This window comes from Mesoplodon bidens (genome assembly GCF_964165515.1).
Source record: "Mesoplodon bidens genome assembly, chromosome: 2".
NCBI classification, from domain to species: Eukaryota; Metazoa; Chordata; class Mammalia; order Artiodactyla; family Ziphiidae; genus Mesoplodon; species Mesoplodon bidens.
The window spans coordinates 30774144-30787373 of NC_138177.1; the positions used below are offsets into that span (position 1 = coordinate 30774144).

General features: G+C 33.5%; 1 protein-coding gene across 4 annotated transcripts in view; it reads left to right on the forward strand.

Moving 5' to 3' along the window:
• Positions 1 to 13230, forward strand: part of SUCO (SUN domain containing ossification factor) — a 74296-nt gene that overhangs the window by 16029 nt on the left and 45037 nt on the right. For all 4 annotated transcript variants that reach the window (XM_081218990.1, XM_081218991.1, XM_081218989.1 and 1 more), the window contains exons 2-6: positions 2143 to 2251; positions 3953 to 4063; positions 6208 to 6362; positions 9645 to 9782; positions 10017 to 10167. In XM_081218990.1, the coding sequence (XP_081075116.1) occupies positions 2143 to 2251; positions 3953 to 4063; positions 6208 to 6362; positions 9645 to 9782; positions 10017 to 10167 (664 nt within the window). The remainder of the gene's footprint in view (positions 1 to 2142; positions 2252 to 3952; positions 4064 to 6207; positions 6363 to 9644; positions 9783 to 10016; positions 10168 to 13230) is intronic.

Here is a 13230-nt window from a genome sequence, read left to right on the forward strand (position 1 = left end):
TAATGTCAGTTTTAGGTATTTTACTACAGATGATCAGATTCTCTTAAGTACATGCTAGTAATACAGTTTAGTCATAATTTGGGTTAGATCAGTATTCAGTGTTTAAATTATGACTATAAATGATACAACTGAGCTATGTAGTAAAACATGATTACTTTTCTGTTTTCTGTTCTACTTTTCCTTTTTCATGGTACTAATATTTGACTTGTTATGTTTGCTTATTTTTCTATTTAATTACAAATTATCTTCCAGTTATGTAAATCTGTTCTTGAGATTATCAGACTCATCAGTTGTGCTGTTAATTTCATCCTCCTAAAGAAGACTCTTCCAGAGCTTCTGATGCCCTCCAATTTAGTATGGTTGCCCTCTGTTCTTTGTGTACGTACAGCTGTCATCCTAGGAATTCTCTTTCCAGTCACCCTGGGGATTCCCTTTTCCTCTTTCATCTCACTACCATATTGTTGTGATTATTGTGGTTTCTTAGATGTCTAGTTTCCCCACATTAAAATCTTCTTGACTATTCTATTTATATAAAGTTTACAGTCAGTCTGTCTAATTTTTTAAGTTTCCTTTTTTGCCACTTCAGTATGTGGTTTTCAGATCTTCCATACATATTACCTTAAATTGTGTAAAATTGACTTCTTTTTTTCAACTTAAAGAATTGTTGGGCTTCCCTGGTGGCGCATTTGGTTGGGGGTCCGCCTGCCGATGCGGGGCACGCGGGCTTGTGCCCTGGTCCGGGAGGATCCCACGTGTCGCGGGGCGGCTGGGCCCGTGGGCCGTGGCCGCTGGGCCTGCGCGTCCAGGGCCTGTGCTCTGCAGCGGGAGAGACCACAACAGTGAGAGGCCCGCGTACCACAAAAAAAAAAAAAAGAATTGTCAATAATGGCAATTTCAAACATTTCTACTATTAACAACATAGAATATGTACTAGTATACGTATAGAACATTTCTCACTATGTTTATATTTAGTATTTTATTGTTTCTATTATAAATGGGGACTTTTCTTCTGTTAAATCTTATAACTTGTGATGATTTGAGTAGAGAGTCTGTTGATTTCTTTCTTATACCTAGGAATATAATTTTATACCCAAGACTTCTTTTAATAAGTGTTTCTATTTAGTTTTCCACCTATATAAACTCATTATCTGAAATTAATGATAATGTTACTGTCTCCTTTCCCATTTTACACTGCTTTTGTCCTCATATAATGTAATACTAGTGATAATGGACATTCTTGTCTTGTTTCAGATCTAAATAGGGGTATTTTTTGGTTTCTTCACTGAATATGATACTGGCTTTTAGGCTCATGTGTTATGTATATGTTTCCCATGTTAAATGTCTACTTATTACTATTTTATTGACTTTAAAAATCTTGATGGTTGTGTAAATTTATCAGATGTCTTTTGGTGATGGTAATCATGAGATGTTTTTCTTTGATATTTTTGCATGGCAAACTAAATAGGTTATATTATATTGAACCATTTTTGAATATCGGAGCTAAGCTCTACTTGACCGTAACAGTGGTATTTTATATCTTTGGTATGTTATTGGAGACTTTTTAAAATTTTCTTTAGATGTTTTGTGTCTGATTTCATATTATTAACCTATAGTATTTATATGTATGTGCTCTTTCTGTTAATTTTCGATATCACTGTTATGTTCCCTATATAAAAATAATTTGGAAGCTTTACTTCTGTGCTTTGAAATATCAATAGTTTAGGTAGCTTTAGAGTTATTTGTTCTTAAATATTTGGTAGAATTTAGAATATAATTGGCTTTTGATGCTTTCTGAGGAGGTTAGCTCTGACAACTTTCTCTGTTCCTTCTGTGATAATTATCAGATACTCCTTTTGTGAAGTTTTTCCTGTTTTACCTTCATGAGATTCATGATGCCTTACTTGGAGTGCTGATAACACTGTTTATGCTTTTCTTAGGACATTAAATAAAAAATCTTTGTCTTATGTACATTTGTCTTCATCATTAAATTGTTAAGTTCTCAAGGGCATTAGGATAAGAACCATCTGTTTGTTTATTGCCTCAAATTCTAGTCCAGGTATGGAATATGTTGGCTTAACAACTTTTTTTTTCTTCTTTCTTTCTTCTTTTTTTTTGGTGGTGGTGATGGTGAATGTTTTACAGGCTTCCCAGTTGGCATGTATGTTGCAAAGAGAGTTCTTCAGCTTCATCATACTACTCTCAAGATGACAATTGTGCACTAGAAAATGAAGATGTACAATTCCAGAAAAAGGTACCTTAAATGAAGTTGAAGTTGTAATTTGTGTATTAGCTTTCTAAGACTTCCTCAAAACATTTGGAATAAAAGTATTTCAAAAATACTATGACATAATTTTTGGTGGAGATTTGTAATTTTCTTTGCTATATAATATGAGGAGTTACTCAGGTAATTCTGAAATTAACGTGACTCTGAGATATTTATATATTTATTCTTATTGCTTATATTTGGAATGTTGTAATAACATGCTTAGTCCTCCAGTAGGGAGAAAAAATAGTGCCTATTCAGAGAGAAAACTAGGGTTCTCTTTTTAATGTTTTAACTAGTAAAGAGTTTCTAAAGAAACCCCAGTCTTATAAATTAAAAACTATTAGAAATGAGGATTATAGGGAAAGTCTGCAATTAGTGGCTATGTACTTTGTTTTATATAATTGTGTGGAGTGAATAGACAGAGTCCAAAAAATCTGATGGTTTCTAAATAATTTATTATTTTATCATTTTAAATGATGAAAGGTGAGTATTGACTTTAGCTAGATTTGGCTCTCCCCTCCCCCCAAATCAATATACTTATTTTAAATTACAGATGTAATTTATACCCACTATAAGATATTCATATTTATATTCCATTCCCCTCCTCAAAGGAACCACAATTTACTGTTTCTTGTGAAATCATTCAGACCATTTTCTGTGGTTATAGATATATCATTTTATAGCACACAAATTAATGTTTTAATTTTTGTTAAAAAAAATTGTACAAATTTATTTCCCCTCTTCCCCAGTAATATCTCATGGATACCTTTGCATGTTACTGTATTCTTCTGAATAGCTAAATTTTTATTCTGTCATATGGGTATATCACAATTTATTAAGCATTTATTTATTGATAGACTTTTGCATTGTTTCTCAGCTGTGTGTGTGCATGCATGTTTGTACATTTGTGTGTGTGTGTGTGTGAATGCACAAACTTATAATTACATGCTTGGGCTGTTTTGTTAATTTTTGGCATGATACTGTGTTTAGAGTAGATTATTTAAATTTCTGAGTTATACAGGATATATTTCTGGGATGGAGCAGTTAAAATTTTGAAGACTATTGCTGGGTATCTCTCCAAATAAAGTATAATTGTGTGCCTCTGTCTACAGTCTATAAGATTTAGATATCTTCTTTGATGAGAAATTAGAAAACTTAAATGTTGTAAGAATGAGTTTAAGCAAAGCATTAAGGAAGGGGAAACATTCTTTCAGCAAACATTTGGGTACCTAGTATATGCTATACAGGCTTAGATAATGATGAATATGAACTTTGCTTTTATGAAGCTTATATTCCAGAAGATAAATTTAAGGACAATATATCTGAAATTCTAATTTGAAACTGAGTGTAAGAGATGACACAAAGAACTATAAGTACATTCATTTATCAAGTATTTACTGACACAGTGCTGGGTAGTAGGACTAAAGTGTTCATTAAGAAATCATATGTAGTGTATATTTGGAAGGCAGCTATGATCATCACTAGACCACCAGTGCACACATGTAGTGTACATTTGAAGTGAAGCGGTAAGGAGGGTAATACAGGAAGGTAGACAATAAGCATGGAAACAAAAGACATTAAAGTCACAGTAAAATGTTTTGGTTGTAAAGTATAGAAAGATGGTCTGCTTCAGGATTGTTTTGTGAAACAGTTTTATCCGTTGGCCTTTTCTTTGTTGCAATATAGGACGAAAGAGAGAGACCTATCAATGCCGAATTATCGGGAAAAGTGGGTTCAAGCTTACCTGTTCCTCCAGAAGAACACAAATTAAAAGATGACTACATTGTGAATGTACAAGTAAGCTTTGTTGCTTTGATTTTTAATGATATGCCTTTTCAAACCACTTCACAAAATAGAAAACCTGTTTGGTCACCATATTGTGTATTTTTATTTTTTTTCTTTTTGTAGTACCATGCAACTGGCCTTAATACTAGTCACCTGCTAAGAGTACTACTTTTGAGAAAATTCGGAATTACAGGTTTAGTAGTAAATGTGACTTTTCTCTGTAGTATAGGTTTGGTTGTAAGTCCTCCTTTCTTCTAGATTCCATTTTGGTTCTCTGTAGTTTATCTTGTCTCTTCAGTTTTTCAGATGTCAGGGGAAATTATTTTCTGACTTAACGTATTTATATGTAGAACACAGAGCATTTTGATACCAAAATTTTACCACTTAGTGTGGAATATGGATTAATAAACAATAGGGTGAGTGTGTTTTTTCCTTTTTCTCTCATATTACATCCTAAATGTTATTTTCAATTTTGTATACCAGATTTTATGAAAGATATTAAAAACTAGACCAGAATGCTGAAGCATCTGGAAACCATTTAATATCAGGAGTGACTGAAGGAACTGGGGATATTTGATCTGGAGGGAAACTAAATATCTCAAATATTAACAAATACAAATTTCAGCTTAAAAGGAGGGAGAATTCTCTTTAAAAAATGCAGCCAGAGTTATCTTATAAGTTAATTGGGTTATCTAAGGAGATATAGTAAGTTTCATTTTATTGGATTCTGGAGGACATTTGGAAAAGATTTGTGCATAAGAGTAAGAGAAAAGTGATCTCTGTAGCCCTTCAATTTTATGAGTATCCTGAACAGTCCAGCCGTTGTTCATTTTCCTGAATTTTTATTATGGTATTCTCTTGTTCAAATACTTTGAAGTGCTTACTGCATCTTACAGACCTGTGCTGTTCAATATAGTAGCCACTAGCTACATGTGGCTATTGAGCATTGGAAATGTGGATAGTCGAAGTTGAGATTTGCCGTAAGTATAAGATACACATCGATTTTGGAGACTTAGTGAAAGAAAAAAAAAGTGTAAAATATCTTACTAATTTTTTTATATTGAATGCATATTGAATGATAATGCAGTATTTGATAATATTGTAATGGTTCTTTTCTCAAAGTCTCCATCATAAAATGCAAACTATTTGTATTCTTTTGTGAATTTTTTGTTCCAGTGTAAATAATTCCCCAAATGATCACATTTTATTTTGTATTCTTCTGATTCTGCCTCATGTTTTCTTTCTGCTGCTGTACTGGCCATCCTATTCTTCAGTGTCCTAGTTCTTCTAGTCCAGAGTGGTCCTTAGTTTCTCTTTACTTTGAACTGAGCATGAGTACCTCTCACTTGATTTTCATTTAGTAACTATTAAATGTCTACTGTGTGCTAGATACTGTGATAGGCACTAGGAACATGAAGATCAAGAAAACATAGTCCTTACTCAAGACATTTATAGTGTAGTTGAAGAGAAAGAAACAAATAAGGGCAATTGAGGTGTTTAGATCCTGTGATTAAAGTCTGTACAGAGAACAGTGGAGGCATAGAGGAAGGGGAATGGCTAATTCTATTTAGGGTTAGTTGTGGGGGAGGAGGTACTGATAAGAGGTTTTCAAACATGAGTAGGTGTTAAGTACGTTTCAGTTTGTGTTTTGGAGGAGCGAATGGCCCAGAGCATAGGGGCCTTGAAGGAGCAGCAAGAATCATGTATTGCTTTGTAATGTTATTTATACATGCCTTGTGCTGTTATTTGTTGATACACATTGTCCTCTAAACTGCTCAGGGGCAAAAACTATGCACTGTACTATTTTATATATTTATATAGGATTTCTGTGTTGCTATTAGCATTAATTAGTTACAGTAAGAGGGAAATTTTGTGGGTCCTGGTATAAAATAGGAAATAGGAAAGAAGAAAGACAAGCTGCTTTGTCCTAGTTTATGAAATGCCATGAAAAAATGTATAGAGCCTGTACTTTAATATGAAATATATTCCTTAGGGTGGTAATGTTGGAAGAAAGGATTTTTATAAAAGTACTTTTTTAGTGAACATTATTTATTTATATTGTTACTTTTGAGACAAACTTTTCATAATACCCTCTTCAGCTAAAGAGATAATTTATTAATCCCAACATTAAATATAACTGACTTTTTTAAAAACAGAATACGGAGTCAAAAAAGTTAAGTCCATCTGTGATTGAAACACTCCCTACAGTTGATCTACATGAAGGTTCTTCCAGTGCAGTTGTGGACAGTGAAAACGTGGAAAATATTTCCAGCTCATCTACCTCAGAGATCACTCCAATCTCAAAGCTTGAGTAAGTCATTACAAAGAAAAAAAAATATGATTAGATAATGACAGAAAAATTTCTTTGATACTCAAATTTGACATTTAGGCTATATAGCAGACCTAAGTAATAATGCCTATTTTATTTTTATACATTGTTTAAAGTTTACTTTCCATTTATAGTTATTACAAAATGTTGGCTATATTCCCCATGTTGTACAATACATCCTTGAGCCTATCTTACACCCAGTACTTTGTACCTTCCACCCTGCCACCCATACATTGCCCCTTCCCACCCTCCCCATTGGTAACCACTAGTTGGGTCTCTGTATCTGTGAGTCTGCTACTTTTATTATATTTATTAGTTTGTTGTATTTTTTAGATTCCACATATAAGCTATATCATACAGTATTTATCTTTCTCTGACTTATTTCACTTAGCATAATGCCCTCCAAGTCCATCCATGTTGCTACAAATGGCAAAATTTCATTCCTTTTTGGCTGACTAGTATTCCATTGTTTGTGTGTGTGTGTGTGTGTGTGTGTGTGTGTATAGTGTTTTTGTTTTTTTCAGGTATATACCCAGGAGTGGAATTGCTGGGTCATAGTTTTAGTTTTTTGAGAAACCTCCCTACTGTTTTCCACAGTGGCTGCACCAATATACATTCCCACCAACAGTGTACAAGGGTTCCCTTTTCTCCACATCCTTGCCAACATTTGTTATTTGTAAACTTTTTGATAATAGCCATTCTGACAGGTGTGAGGTGATATCTCATTGTGGTTTTGATTTGCGTTTCCCTGATGATTAGTGATGTTGAAGGTTTCCTTAATTTAGAAAATCTCTTTTATACTCCTAGCTCCAGCAACACTACAAAGAACAAAACAAAATTCCCTTCTCTTAATACTACATTAAACATATCCTTTATCAAATGAGTTAATTTATATAAAATGTATAGGACAATATCTGGCACATAGTAAAAATATGTGTCAGTTAATATCATCATTTTTATCATCACTACTATTTTTTTTTTTTTACCACAAGCACTTTTTAGACACATGTCCTCTTCAAGAGTGTAAGGGACTAGGTTGAAGGAGTTGTACACAAAGACGTTACAGTTACCATTTAGGAGTTTTCCCTGGTAAGGGACAAGGTAACAGAAGACATGCTTAGAAATAATGATAGTATTTAAAATTTTTAAATATTAAATGCTTAGAAAGAATTTAGGGCTAGATACTGTGTATCTGAACAGTACATCTTATTTTCTCATTATATTGAACATGACTGTCTAATGAAATGGGAGTGAGGTAAAGAAAAATATCAAGGTATATATTTTTTAAATGAAATTACAGAAGTGCTTTAAGAATTTTAATGAAGCGTTTTGAGATAATAGATGATTTCTTGATACTGTAGGCAACAATTCTAATATTGATACAATGTACTAATAGAAATGAAACATTAGAAAAGATGCATTTAGAATAAATAATTTAAAAATCTTATTTTTGGTAAGATCAGATATTAACCTATAATATTTTGTTTTAAAATTTGGTGATTAGCTATTGGGTTGGCCAATCATTCATTTTTTTCCATAAGATGACTCTCGTAGCACTTAGTTGTCTTTAACTTCATTCGAAGCAGTTTTGCTAGATTGTATGTGACAGCTGTCATATCAGCGTGCATTTAAAAAAAGACATTAGGGCCTCCCTGGTGGCGCAGTGGTTGAGAGTCCGCCTGCCGATGCAGGGGATACGGGTTCGTGCCCCGGTCTGGGAGGATCCCATATGCCGCGGAGCGGCTGGGCCCGTGAGCCATGGCCGCTGAGCCTGCGCATCCGGAGCCTGTGCCCCGCAACGGGAGAGGCCACAACAGTGAGAGGCCCGCGTACCACAAAAAAAAAAAAAAAAAAAAAAAACAACATAAAAAAAGACATCAAAATTGGTGAATTTTTGTGTAGCCATTTTAATATTGAAGATGGAAGAAAAAAAGCAACATTTTCGGTCTGTTATGCTTTATTATTTCAAGAAAGGTAAAAAAGCAACTGAAACGCACAAGAAGATTTGTGCAGAGTATGGAGAAGGTGCTGTGACTGATCAAACATGTCAAAAGTGGTTTGTGAAGTTTCATGCTGGAGATGTCTCACTGGACGGTGCTCCGCGGTCGGGTAGACCAGCTGAAGTTGATAGAGATCAAATTGAGACATTAAGTGAGAACAATCAACGTTATACCACGAGGGAGATAGCCAACATATTCAAAATATCCAAATCAAGCATTGAAAATCATTTGCACCAGCTTGGTTATGTTAATCGCTTTGATGTTTGGGTTCCATATAAATTAAGTGGAAAAAACCTTCTTGACTGTATTTCCGCATGTGATTCTCTACTTAAATGTAATGAAAACATTCTGTTTTTAAAACAAATTGTGACGGGCGATGAAAAGTGGATGCTGTACAATAATGTGGAACGGAAGAGATCATGGGGCAAGTGAAATGAACCAACACCAACCACACCAAAGTCTGGTCTTCATCCAAAGAAGGTGATGTTGTGTATATGGTGGGATTGGAAGTGAGTCCTCTATTATGAGCTCCTTCCAGAAAACCAAATGATTAATTCCAACAAGTACTGCTCCTAGTTAGACCAACTGAAAGCAGCACTCAACAAAAAGCGTCTGGAATTGTTAATTAGCATTTTGTTATTAGTCAACAGAAAATGCATAATCTCCTATCAGGATAACGCAAGACTGCATGTTTCTTTGATGACCAGGCAAAAACTGTTACAGCTTAGCTGGGAAGTTCTGATTCATCCGCCATATTCACCAGGCGTTGCACCTTTGGATTTCCATTTACTTCGGCCTTTACAAAATTCTCTTAACGGAAAAAATGTCAGTTCCCTGGAAGACTGTAAAAGGTACCTGGAACAGTTCTTTGCTCAAAAAGCTAAAAAGTTTTGGGAAGATGGAATTATGAAGTTGCCTGAAAAATGGCAGAAGGTAGTGGAACAAAAGGGTGAATATGTAGTTCAATAACGTTCTCGGTGAAAATGAAAAATGTGTCTTTTATTTTTACTTAAAAACTGAAGGCACTTTTTGGCCAACCCAATATTTAAAGGCCAAGCAAGGGCACTAACAGATCGAGTCAACGGTATACATAATTTAAATCTTTACACGATTTAAAATATCTGAATTCTTGAAAATCGTCTGCAGAGCTCTAAAGCATTCTTTTCTGGCTTAGATTTGTTTTGGAAATCAGTAATATCACTTTTAACTTATGGTTCATCATATCCATTAAATTGTCAGATTGTCTTTTTTGTTTCTATTTTAGTGAAATAGAAAAATCTGGTACTGTTCCTATAGCCAAGCCAAGTGAAACTGAGCAATCTGAAACTGATTGTGATGTTGGTGAGGCCCTTGATGCAAATGCTCCAGTTGACCAGCCTTCCTTTGTCAGTCCACCTGAAAGGTGGGTGTGAGCAGTTGTTTGCCCTTTGTATGGTTCTGTAATAAACAGCAGTGTCACGTTTGAGTAGACTTTGGTGCATGCTTAATTCCACTTTATGACTGAGAGAAAACTGGTCCCTTTGTACTCCTTTCTTGGTTTACTTTGTACTCATGTACACTTATAATAGTTTAGATTGCATATACTCATTATTCAGCTAAAATTTGTTTATTTAATATGCTTTTTGCTTTTAAATAGCCTTGTCGGCCAGCATATAGAAAATGTGTCATCTTCGCATGCTAAAGGAAAGATAACAAAATCAGAATTTGAATCAAAAGTTTCATCAAGTGATCAGGGTGGTGGTGATCCAAAATCTGCATTGAATGCTTCAGATAATTTAAAAAGTGAGGTAGGTAAATAACTTGCACTATCTCCTACTTTATTATACAATGCATTTTTGTTATTGTAATTTGCTATCCGTATTTGCCATAAAGTCAGGGGATCAGTAGTTAGTGATGAACGTGGAACTGAAGTGAGCTGTGCTCCCAGAGAGCAAGTTGTTACTTCACAGAACTATTGCCAGTATACTGTTTATACATAGTGTTGTCCCAAGTATAAACTCTCTTGGGTTATATTTAATTTTAAATGTTTTTTTGCCACCATTGGTTATTTGATAACCAGATACATAAAGTCCTTATTTAAGCAGTTAAGAGAGCTGTATAGAAGAAGTTATGATTGTTAAGTATCTTCAGAATAAAAATTTGACTCAATAATACAAGATTAAATTTAGTCTCTTCAACCAGAATTATTTTAAAGGGACATTTTACCCTTTGTTATTTGTGTGCAGAATATAACTAGACCAGCTTATATTAAAGAATATGATTCTTAAAATAAAGACAGGGCTCATTCCTGTGTAGCAGTTTTACTTTCTTTTCTTCTTTCGAGTTCTACTTTGACTTCACGTAGAGGCCAGTACAGAATTTCCTGAAGAAATGTTGACAGAGAAGTGTTCTCCCTTCAGCTAAGAAATAGCTAAATAAAAGATGAAGGCTGCTCTATGCACTTCAAAACGCGTGGAATTGGAGTATTTTAAAATACTGAGTACCACATCCACATTTATTTCTTTATAATTTGTATCTTCTGTTCTCCACCTTTTCTTTCACATATTTTCTGTGAATCTGCACTCATAACTAACTAAACTTCATTCTGGAGACTTTACTATCATTGGGCCAGCTGTTTATTTGATGCTTTTTATAAATATAGGAGGTCCCCATTTCATAGTCCAACATCTTGAAGGAACTAATTTTCCCAGTGAAACCAAATCAAGCATACGTTACAGTTCAGTTGTCAAATACCACAGGCATAAATAAAATTAGACAAACATTACAAAAATGTCTTCTTTGAGCTATTTAAGTATCAAATGTAAAATTCAAGCATGGCAACCAGTTTTGTTCAAGGTTTGCTTGTTCTCAACCATTTGCAGCAGTCTTGCAGATCCTTGAGATAACAGGGATAAACTCTCTCCCACTCACACAAACTTAACAGGGCAGAATTATTCTGAACTGGATAGTATACAAAACTACTGAACACTTTATAATATGCTCATTATCTGACAATTTTTCTGGAATATAAAGTTATTCAGGAGGTAATTAATACAGTTAAAAATTCCACTCTTTTGCCTGTTGTAATGCTTTACAAAGTAATTTTATTGTATTGTTTAGTTCTCTTACTTGTTGCTAAGAGGCGATAGTGATTGCTCTGCCTGGGTCTCAAAGAGTCTGTGTAAGTTCTTCTTATGTATTTCTTTTAGTATTTGGGCTTTACTCTTAAGTATCTCAACTATATTAATTTTTATAAATATTTGTTTATTTTCTCAAACTAGATTTTTGTTATTTAATTTTTAAATTAGTATAATGCTACTTCTTTAATTTTATTTTCTGCTATGTATTTTTTTAATAGCCACATACTTTATTTGGTAAGTTAGTGTGTTCTGCAAAACAGTCCAACGTGGAGGTTGTATAAGAACCAATTTGCTAATAAGTCTTCCTAAAGGGAGATAATAGGTATTTGTATTGATGTATTACACTAATACACTAATTAGTATTAGTACTCGAAAATGTGCCCTAATATAGCAAATATATACTGTATAAGATTTGTGCTATTTACCAAAGTATGCTGTCTAAATAGATGTTTTGTACAGTTCTCAAGGTACTGTTAATAAGTACATTATGTGTTGTTTTAGGAATACAGAAATAATTTAAAAATGGAATGAACATCCTTGCATACATTCTTCCAATTAAGAAAAAAATTACAGATTGAATTGTATGCCCTTCCCAGTTACATTCCTTCTCTCCACTTCAGATATAACCACTATCTTGAATCTGGTGTCTTTTACATTGGCAGAGCATGTTTTTTAACTTTTACCAAATATTCATTGCTACAAACAATACATGCTATTATTTGGCATATTTTGAAACAATGTAAAATGGTATCGTTCTTGTCTTAAGTATCATTTTACTAAACATTGTTTTTGAGTTTTGTCTATTCATTGTTCGATTCTATCACAATTTATTCTTCAATTAATGGATATTTAGATTATTTCTAATTTTTTGATGTTATCCATAGTGCTGCAGTAAGTATCCTTATGCATATTTTCTTAGGCACATATGTGTGTTTTCACTGATATTTATACATAGGAGTGGAATTATTGGGTCATAGGGTGTGCATATCTTTATTTAATATTCCTAAATGTTAAAATCACTTTAGCAGTCTAATAGATGTACCATGGCTCAATAGGCTGTCACACTTTAACCTCAGATTGGTATAATTTATTTAGTATCCTTAGCTTTCCTTTGCATTCCCTGATTATACTGAGAGTGAACATTTTGTATTTTATCTTTGCTTAGTTTATTGTTCCTCCTTTACTCTCCCCCCTTATTGATTTGTAGGCAGTCTTTGTAGTTGGTAATAATTCTTTGTTGGCTGAATGTGTTGCAGATATTTATTTCTGTCTCTGGCTATTTGAACCATGTGGTTTATGGTCTTTTGATATATTTAATTTTTAAATTATAATCTATCCAAATGTATCAGCCTTTTTAAAAATGTTTTCTTTCTTCATCTTGTTGAATCCTTTTATAGCCTGAATCATGAATATGTTTTTCTGTACTTTCTTTAAGCTTTGCTTTTCACATTTAGGTTTTCATATCCACTGTAAAATTTTTATATAAATGGTACTTCTTTTTTTAAAATTTTTATTGGAGTATAATTGACATACAATGTTGTATTACTTTCTGCTGTATAGCAAACTGAATCAATTATACATATATCAACTCTTTTTTAGATTCTTTTCCCATATAGGACATTACAGAGTATTTAGAGTTCCCTCTGCTACACACTAGGTCTTTATTAGTTATGTAAATGGTACTTCTTGTTAAGGATTTTGTAGAAACAATATACGACATCTAAAATTAGT